General features: G+C 50.0%; 1 protein-coding gene across 1 annotated transcript; it reads left to right on the top strand.

Moving 5' to 3' along the window:
* The first annotated feature begins 2,927 nt into the window (after positions 1-2,927).
* On the top strand, positions 2,928-8,275 carry LOC108549784 (uncharacterized). Its single transcript, XM_017903301.1, has 4 exons — positions 2,928-3,068; positions 3,449-3,786; positions 6,672-6,782; positions 8,038-8,275. Exons 1-4 carry the CDS (start codon positions 2,928-2,930, stop codon positions 8,273-8,275), a joined length of 828 nt encoding a protein of 275 aa, XP_017758790.1.
* The last annotated feature ends 1,668 nt before the right edge of the window (positions 8,276-9,943 follow it).

The raw sequence follows: 9,943 nt of genomic DNA, 5'->3' as shown, positions 1-9,943 counted from the left end.
AGATCCAGGAAGTCTCCAGTAGCTCTCGTTCCGAGCGTAAATCTTTGGATCCCATGTCATCGTTCGCAATCAGCCAGTGTAATGGAAATGGAGCTCCCTGTCACGCGGAAGAGGCGGTTCCTCGTAAAAATTCACGCTCAAGGGATTAAAAAAGCGTGGATGAGAGCGCGAGGGTACCAAAGAAAGAGAGAACGATAAATGAGGAGCAAGGAAGACGAAGAAACCGATCGAACCATGGCTGCAGCTGCATCCTACGGGCCATTAGGACGATGGATGGACGCGTAATCGCGCTGGAACGCGCCAATCCGGAAGACACGCGTTGCCCTCTCGTCTTCCTGTCGCCTTGCACCTCGATCGCGAATCAACGTCGACTCCTCGCCAGTTCATCGACGTCGGGCTGAGAAATCGCGGTTCGCGCCTGAAATATGCAACCGGGCCAGGCCGCCGCTCGAGAGTTCCCTCGCGATATATCCGCCTACCTCGAATTCCAGGCCCCCTTTCGATCTTCCGCCATTGTGACTCGCTCTTTACAATATTAACGGGACCACTTATCGAGCAGTGCCGGTGAAGTGTGACAAATTATTGGGCCGAGAACAGCGGAACCGGCGACGGAGAGGAGCGAACGCGAAATCTCGCCTGGGGTTTCCATCATCGTCATGCAACCGCCGCTTCCACGATGTATCGGACCTAACTATCGATCTTTTCCACTAGGTCGACAATGAATGTCCCCGTATCTGAGCCACTGCCGGGTCAAACGTGAATTATTATCTAACGTCTGCTGTTAAATTGTCCGGTCTCTCGAGGCACTTGACGAGTTCTACGTAGACCCTTGCACGTGGGTCGCGTAGAACATAAGCGGAAGTAGATAGAATGTTCCAAACGGGATTATAATACGCCAGAAATCAGGAGACGGGATAAATCGATGACTCGGATGACGAAAGAAGATGGATACGCCAGTGCAAACGGTGTAATTAGCGCATGCATCGAGTTCCACGACACGAGTTCATCTCGAATGAGTGATCTTCCGGCAGAAGTTTCGATTGATCTTCCCGTTAACGAATCATAAATCACCCGGAACGAGATGGCTCTTTCATCGAGCCGGAATAAAAATTTTTTTCAGAAAGGGAATAAAAAGAATAAAAATAACTGGAATAAAAGGGATTCCTGAATAATTGCGAATCGCGATAAGCGAACTTAATTAACTATCTCTGCCGACGTTAAACAAGCGGAAGATCGATGACGATAAAGGAAGAAGACTGGGAAGAAAGGAGCAACGGGTTATCTAAGAAACGTCGAATTGATTCGAACCGAAATTCATTCGGGGAACGATCACCGATGCTTGACTACCAGCGACGCGATAAAGGAGATAGATGGGTTACAAAAAGCAGCCAAATCAGTGACGCGAGAGACTAGAGAGGAGCCTGCGAAATGAAACACGGTGAAAGAAACGCTGAAATCGGGTAACGACTCGGACGCAGACTAGATATCCAGGTTCGAGCTAAAACAGCCCGGCGATCAGTCAACTTAGAAATCCCAGAGAGGAACAAGACCGTCTCTCAGAGCGTTCTCGCATCGGAGTTAATCGAGTTCCGACGTTCGATTGGAGGACGGATTCTCCAAGATTGTTTCGAGACTCGATCCACGAGCGATCTTCGACTCGCGTGATTCCATCGGTTCGTCGGCCATCGCGGATCGCGCTGGACGGTGAGAGCTTACGATACCCGGATGGCCAGGGCCGAGGCCGGTATTATCAACGTCTTCCACGCGTCTTTTATTTCCGACGGAGTCGTTGGACAATTTCTCAACGGATTATAGCGAGATTTGCTCGCGGAAAGTTAGGTAATTCCTTTACAACTCGCCGCTCGTCGCTGAGCAACTTTTCCCCTGCCAGGTAGTCCTCGGGCGGGACAAATAAAATAATTCGTCGTGACTCGTAAACGTTTCGCTGACTGCCGAGAAAATTGCTCGTTCTACCGGCACTCGAAGCTCGGGTTAATGAGATGTCCTTCGACGAAAGGGGGTAAGCTTCCCTTTGCTGGTCACCGTGACTTCGCGAGAGCCCAACCCCGCTACGTCGCTCTCCGTTTATTTCGTTCTTCGCGAACGATTCACGCGCAAACGGACGGAGGTTGCCTTTATTGCGCTTCCATTGCCCGTCTCGGAGTAATTAGAACGAGGTACGAGCCAGACAAATGGAGTCGAACCGTCGCGTGCCTCCGTGGTCTGCGTGGTCACTGGGAAACAATAAAGCAGACGGATGGGTCGGATTACGAGAAGGGCGGGGTCTCAGCAGAGGCAAAGGGAGCCCGGTAGTTTGACTCGACCAACATGATACACCCCTGGCCTCGTGGCTCGATCGCGTGGGCGACTTCTTTCCACGAGTTTCGAATGTTAATAAAGTTCCATCGGAGGATGGGCGCGTGTAGGGTGGCGCGATGTATGTAGGTCAGTCGTTCCGAGGAGTCTTTCGGATTTCCCGACCACGAGACGGAAATATGTATAATTCTAGGAATGTTCTCTCCGACTGATGCTGACTCTTAACTCTGGCGACTACCAAAGACTCTTAACTCTGTCTTCCAGAACGGGCCCTTTTAAAGCCCGTCAAGGGGACAAGCGTCTCCCCGATGGAGGAGAAACTCCCTCCACGTCGAGGTCAAGGGTGGAGGAGACTCTTCCCTCCGAGTTAACCTCTTCAAAGGGTTACCCTTTGCTTATGTCAGGGAAAGCCGGGGTTGCGCGGGGCCTCGCGTGGCCTGGCCCCGACCACCTACGGCCCATCTGGCAGCCAGATTCTAACGTGTCCCTTAGACCTAGCGAAGTGTTTCGTACAGGAACACTTCGACTATCGCATCCCGATAAACTCTAAAAATATCCTACATGACGTTTCATAACTTTTTCCCTTTATTTCTTTCTTTCAGGATCGCGACATGAATCGGAACGAGCGCTGCTTCGCGCTGTTGATGCTCTGCGCCGTTCTCCTAACCGATCATCGTGCGGGCTCAGACCGAGACGCTCGTTTGTCCAGGAAAAAGCGATACGTCGTTTTCCCGGAAGGATCAACGTTCTCCGTAAGTCGAATTCTTCTTTAACCCGTCCCGTCGCAATTTCGCAATTTCCCTCGTTAACATGGCGGCTGCGACGCCGGTGTCGATATCCATCGCGACGCATCTGTCGCGTGTCCGATATATCTCGGACGCTGCACACGTAGACACGCGATTCGATAGAAAAGGCCGAATCGAACATGAGTTATCTCTGTCTGCGACATCCGCGGTTCCTGCGCCGCAGGATGCTTATACAAATTGTATGTTAAAATTTACAGTGCTGCCCATCGCCGATTCATTACACGCGTCATAAATAACTACACCCGGCGTCCTATTCACCGCGTGAATTATTTCCATCTACCGACGAATCGGAATATCCCCCGATCCGTGTTGGCCGTTATTTACAGATCGCGCTTTGCCTCACGGTGCACACGCTGACGCCGGACGACAACATTTTCACGGAGGGGGTGAACTGGGGTATCTCGTACGACTTGCCTAACGAAAGCAAGCCGGCTCTCGAGCCTCTCCTGCAGCTCAGACACGACCAAGTCAAACCGATGAAGAAGCACGGCTACCAGCCTGCCAGCCCGATCAACAAGAACGTCGTCAAGTACACTGGATGGGGCGGGAATGAGAAGTATTACGTGAAACCTGGCAAGATGAAGTATCGCAAGCCGGATTACTACTACTTGCAACGCAGACATCGCAGGGAGCTTTACAGTAAACTCGAGACCATCATGAACGCGTAAGTTCGTTAAATGGAAATTTTCTTAGTCCCAAATGCGCTTAAACGCGACGTTGCTTCGCTGCGATTAACGTTAGCATCGGAGGAGTTAGTAGCTTCGGGATTGAGCGAACCAGGGGTGGGAAAACTGCGTGCAAAGTGGTTGTGCTCTGCGTTTAGTCGGACGGCGCAAGTAGAATATTCCGCTCGCTGATCAGACAATTGGAATAGAGTAGAATTGGAGTCATATTTAAATCCATTAACGCAATTGACATCTTTATTTACATTGCTCGATGCTAAAGTCGATTTGCTGTCCGCCGCGTGTCACGGTGTCTATAGAAAATGGCGGGTCGATAATTATTAGTTCGACCTACAGACATCGACGATTTTGCCGGTTTACGATACAACTTAAAACGCAATCTAACGATAGCAGAAGAAAGAAGGGCGTACGATTCGTCGCGTACAACGAGTTTCCACGGTTTTCTACGGAAAATCGTCTGCCTAGTCGTAGGACAAGCACCGCGTAACGACGCTCTTTCGTTACCTCGGGCAGTCGTCAATGAAGAGGGAAAGCGCGTAGAATTGAGAGCTCGGCGACTGGTGTCAGTCGGAGAATAATAACACGCGGAATAAAAAATTAGAGAGCTTCCTGCTGTCTTCTATAAAGTATCCTCCGGAGGATGTATCCACTTTGGCGGCGTAATAGCGTCGGTCTCGCGTCCCATTCGAAAATCATAGGGACGAATAAATTTTTCGCAAAGTGCGGCAGGCCGAGTGGCAGGCTCGATAATAAAATATAACAGCGGCTTTAGTAGTCTGGACGTGATCGAACGATCGTCGTGCGCCTTTATGGAGAGCCGTCTAGTCGTCTCAGTTTTTTCCGCGTCATCCGCGGTGATGTATTTCGGTCGCGTTAGTCTAAAACGGCGACGTATCGCGACGATGGCATCGACGGGCACAGTATTCGGCAGACGAGGTCGACTAAGCACGAGATCCAGGCAAAGACCGAGGAAAATATCGATCTTCTTTCCCAACCTTCGCGCCCTTTCGCGAATCCTGCTAAGCGGGGCGAACTTGACCAGCTGTGAAACTGAAGATCGCGAGAATTGCGAAGAAGAAAATGGAAGAATCGCACGCGATTGCATTATTTTGCTCTATTTTTAAAAGCGTTCGACTTTACTTTTACAATCGATGGACGAAACAGGTTGGCGGATATAAATCTAGTTACTAGGGAGAAACTATTTCCTGGGAAGGAAGAAATGATTCAGCGGGGTGGTTCAGAAACAACCCCGACTACTATCCCGAGGATGGTTCCAGACAGGATGAGCAGCCTTCCTCTGATTCATACCACCCTTAAGCAGCTCCAACACCACCGTGAACCGTCTCCTTGAAAACCGCCGTTGCGTTACGTTGCGCAAGCTGCCTTCTCTTCAGCTACCGGCGGGTAGAATCAATTTTTGGGCGCCGGGGGATGGCTTCCTATTTGTCCGCCTGCTCCACGCTTTCGCTCCACGGAAGAGCATTTATACGAGCGAGAAAATTGGAAGGGAAGCTCTAACTTCCACCGCGTAATCGCGGAATGAAATCACGGGGGTTGCGAATCGAAGATTTTAAAGCGCCCAATGCTCGGGTAGAAATCATGGAAATGAGGCTGCGATCGCGTTCCGGGGATAATCAGATATCGTGAGTAACCGCTGGAACGGTCCGCTGAGTCACCGTTGATGTATCCGAATCGCAACGATAATCGTATCCACTGGATCGATGGATCGTTTGCGCGTATGGCTAATCGCGGTTTGATCGATGATCAAATGGCCGTGCGTTTCGGAACGCGTTCGACGGGCAAACGAAATCGGCGAAACGCGAAGAGCCAAAGCAAAGCCATAACGGATAAAACAATTCCGGGGAGAAGGACGACACGGAGGGAGATAGTCCGAGCGAGCTTAGCAAGCTTCCTAGCGGTAATTCCATCCAGTTCCTTCCGATCCACTGCGAGACCGTGTTCTCCCTAGCGAAGAATCTCTCGGAATTAATGGCAGGCATTTACCCGAATTGGTGATCACCGGATGCGATCTTATTTCATGGGGCCGTGCGTTCCCTCCGCGACATCCTCCCCGACTTTAACGCTGTCAAGCAAATATTACGTATTTCAATAAAAGTCCCCGCTAACGTCCGCGAATATTTCACCAAGAGGGTGGATCCAAGTCCCCCTGTTCGTCTTCTTGTAACGAAATTTTTTCCTCCCGCGTTTACGCGATTCTCATTGTCATCGATCGTTCCTCTTTTAGGTTTCCTTTCTTTGCTCTTCCTGGTTTCCTCTGTTCCACAGCCACGACGCACTGGCTGCACTCGGAAATTTAATTCCGTCATTTTTTGATATATATCGACGCGGACCATAGGTTGCAAGGGTGTTCATACTTCACCGTGCACGATAACTTTCCAAGATCGATCGTAGCCGGCTCCACCGCGAGGCCACTCAAATCAAGGGTGAAATTATTGGGGAACGGAACGAATTTTTGAAACGCCGCTTCAAAGGAGACTTTAATCTTCCTGGAAGGAGGGTCGGTCAGATGAGAAAACAGCGCGCCGCCCCTTTCAGCCGCCTCGGCGCGCAACCAGACGCTTGTTCCTCGCCGAAAGGATACATTAATACGCGTTCTTCGCCTCTTTCTCTCCTGCCTATCGGAAATTTCCTTTTTCGGAACGCGTTACCTCGCCATCGAGCCTCCGATTCTCGCGATATTTCTCCGTCGCCTTTCAACCGGCGGCCGACAGAATGGAACGAAATTCGACCCCGTTCTTTACAATCCTCCGTCGTCTTAAACAGCGAAATAATTCATCCCTCGTATCACGGGTTATCCTCTCGTCCTCCGATTTATTTCACCGTCCTAATCTCTCGGTTCTTTCAGGATGAACTTCGACGGGAGGACGTGCGTGCTCCGAGCTCTCTGCGAGGCCTCCCAGCGGCTGATGCCTAAAGGAAACACTCTCATCGAGGAGATGATGAGGATATCTTTCTCGTAAGGTTCACAGAGGGCAAGGTGAAAGAGAGAGAGAAAGGGAGAGAAAGAATGGGAAAGGAAAAAGGAAAAAGGAACGGGGTTTCAGAGGCACGGATTCGAAGGGTTCGCCGCTACCCCATCGCGACTCCTTTCTTTCTCTCTACTGGGATTCGAGGGAGTGGGTTTTAGTAAGGGATCGATGGGATTTCGGAATAATCTCGTTTCGCCGTGGAAAGAGGCGAGGCCGGGCAGCCTCTGAGACGAATTTTATTAAGCAAATAAGGTTAAAAGGGTACCCTCCGCGGATATTTCACGCGTTTCACCCCCGATATACTCTAAGCCGCGCCATTTCTTCGGATCTGTCTCGTTGTTCCTGCGAGAAATTACCCAGAGCTCGATATCGACGCCGACGTCCCACTGACACATTCCTTGAACCTTCGTTTTCGAAACAACCCGACTACCATGCCTCGCGCGTTGGCTGTCACGCGAATTTTAAATGACGCTCGTAGGAAATCATGGCAGAATTTTCGTTTCGGTACAGTGCCAATCTTTATTTTATAATAATAACAACTATCTGTTTTTATCCAAATAACATTCTTTATTGCTACAAAGTGCACAACACAAAGCAAGTTCCGAATATTGTCATAATCGTAGCAGTTTATAATAATTGTTATAATATTGTCACATATTAATTTAATATATTAATTTGCAGTATTGTCATACGTTAATGATAATTGTAACATTGTCATAATTGTAGCATATCCACTTGGCAGGAAGCAGAGCTGTGTGAACCATATACAAGTAATATTCTCCGGTTAACCATGTTACTCGAATTATTATCTTTTATAATAACACAGATCCCTTAGTTTAATCGCGCTGAACAACTACGCTCCTGACAATCGTGTCAATTACAAAGCAAACTCGCAAGCATCAGTCAACGCGTTAAAACTCCCAAGAAATTAATCCCTGCGATCTCATATACCAATGAGGTACCCAGGAAAATTTCAAATTTCTGACAGAGTGGCAAATACCCTCGAGTTATTTCCACTACCCTTCCCTCGCCTCCCCGTCCCCCTTTTTTCCGCCGAGTTCGTAGATCTCCTCCAAACTCCACTTTCTACAAATTTCGCTCGCCATCCAATTTCTACCCCGCGAACCACGATAATCGGCCAGATCCCATCGATCCCCGGCTTCGATCCACCTCTGATCCGTAGTCACTTCCAACTGCAAGGCTTCTCGGTGATTTTTCATTCCCATCCTGTGTCTGTTGCAGCTTCCCTTTGAAACGGCTGTTCGGCCACGAGCCGGAGGAGCATCACGCGTACAGCAGGGCCCACAAAGCGGGCCAGCAGGGCCAAGACTGTGCCACGATGTTCGCCGGATGCAGTTTCTCCCTCATCGACATGGCCCTCGGGAAATACGACGTGCCAGCCACGCAGAGACCTCTACTTCCGCCGGGATTCGGCGACTCGGACGCATCCTCCGACTGGACCAGGTACAACATGAAATAACGCGTCGGGGACTTGGCGATGGAAGACTCCACAGAGGTGTCTTTCGCGAAGAACGAAGCTGCTGGCTGCTGTCGATATCCCGCCAGATCGATGCCGGATTAATGCCAGCAGATGAGGGAGTTCATCGATCGGTGGACATTGACGAGTCGCAAACGTCGTTGCGTGGAAACGTAGAGTCCCTGGAGCCACGAGAAGAGGGTGAAAGAAGCTTAGCAGGAGAACATGCACGACGCGTCGCGTGACTCGGAAAGGCGATATCCGCAACGAACTGGCGTACACCGCTACATTTTCGGTAATTGGATGAGCTTACCTATAGGAGAATGGATAGAATCCAGGATGAAATAAGCGGCCGCCGGGACTGGATAAGGGCTGCCGCGGCATCCGGCCCTGTGCACCGACCCTAGCCGATAATAACGATTCTTTGTAACGTCGTTACACCGAACGTATATTCCCTGCAATAGGATTACGTCGCGAGTGCGGTCGGACGTTGTTCGAAATCGGGAAAACCGTTCGGAGACAGTCGCGAGCAGACTGTCGCGAGAATAAGTCGGCTTTGCACGGTCGCCGCGCGGTTTCGCCGATTTGCACGGGTATGTCGCGGTGTGTCGTAGAAGCGTTTGCTCGCGAGCGAAGCGTGGGTCGTTTAACCCGGGAGCAATTAGAGATATCGATATGAAATTTCGACGCGAGAGACTTAGCGGAATTGAATCCTCGTGCCAGCTTGTGACACTCTGCTCTCTCTTTCTCTGTTTCTCTCTTATGGCGCGCTTCCTCTTACCGTTCTACCCTATCCACCGTCCCTCACGCATCGGCTGTCAGCTGTTTCCGCTCTGCCGCCCGGTGACGGGGCGTCCTGGCTGACGATGGGAGATGAAAAATCGTTGCGAGTCGCCGGCCAGCAACGCGACGAGCCAACCTCGGTCTCGATTCACGGAGAAATTGATTTTGGATTTATCCACGATGTCGCTGGATGCGAGCTCGTACTCGAGGACCAAGGATGCCTCTGCCGTGTGACGGATACTTGTTCCCGCGATCTCGATATCTGCTTCGTCCGAATCTTCTTGTCGATTGTAGGAAGAATTCAGGCGAAGGTTTACGTCGTTTCAAGAACGTAAACTATTTTTTGAGGTTTGAAATATAATTTAATTACAAGATATTTACAAGAAATTCCAAGACGTATTAGCGATATGCGTTCTATCGTGGTGTCGGTTGTGTCGTTTTGATGTTTGTACTGTCCGTCTTCTTGGTGTCGTGTATTTTTATATGTTCGTCTGTTGCTGTCATTGGCTGTCGAGATGTCTAAGTGGTGGGTGTGTTTTTTCTCCTATTGGCGGCGTGTTCGTGGAAGGGATGTGCATGAGGTTCGGAACTGGTAGGTGGAAGTGGAAGTTTAAACAAATTGTTAATTTGTTTTTAGGTTTGGGAAATTCTAATCTTTTTATGGGGGTTGACTCGGGGGGTCAGTTTCGGAGGTCGAGGTGTCCGCGAATCGTGGGACGCTGGTTATAAACGAGTAAACCATCGTCCCTTCGATTCGGGTCCCTTGTTCCTGAGAGTATGCATGGAAATAGGGATAAGGTAGAGGTCTGTCAAGGAAAGGAAAAGGTTCAATTAATTTCGGCTAATGGTGCGTTAGTTTATGAAAGTTGTTAGGATTGACTCTAATGG

This window comes from Eufriesea mexicana, unplaced genomic scaffold, assembly GCF_001483705.2.
Source record: "Eufriesea mexicana isolate 0111107269 unplaced genomic scaffold, ASM148370v2 scaffold2143, whole genome shotgun sequence".
Taxonomy (NCBI): Eukaryota; Metazoa; Arthropoda; class Insecta; order Hymenoptera; family Apidae; genus Eufriesea; species Eufriesea mexicana.
Note: the sequence above shows the minus strand (reverse complement) of the source record. Positions and strands in the feature narration are given on the sequence as shown.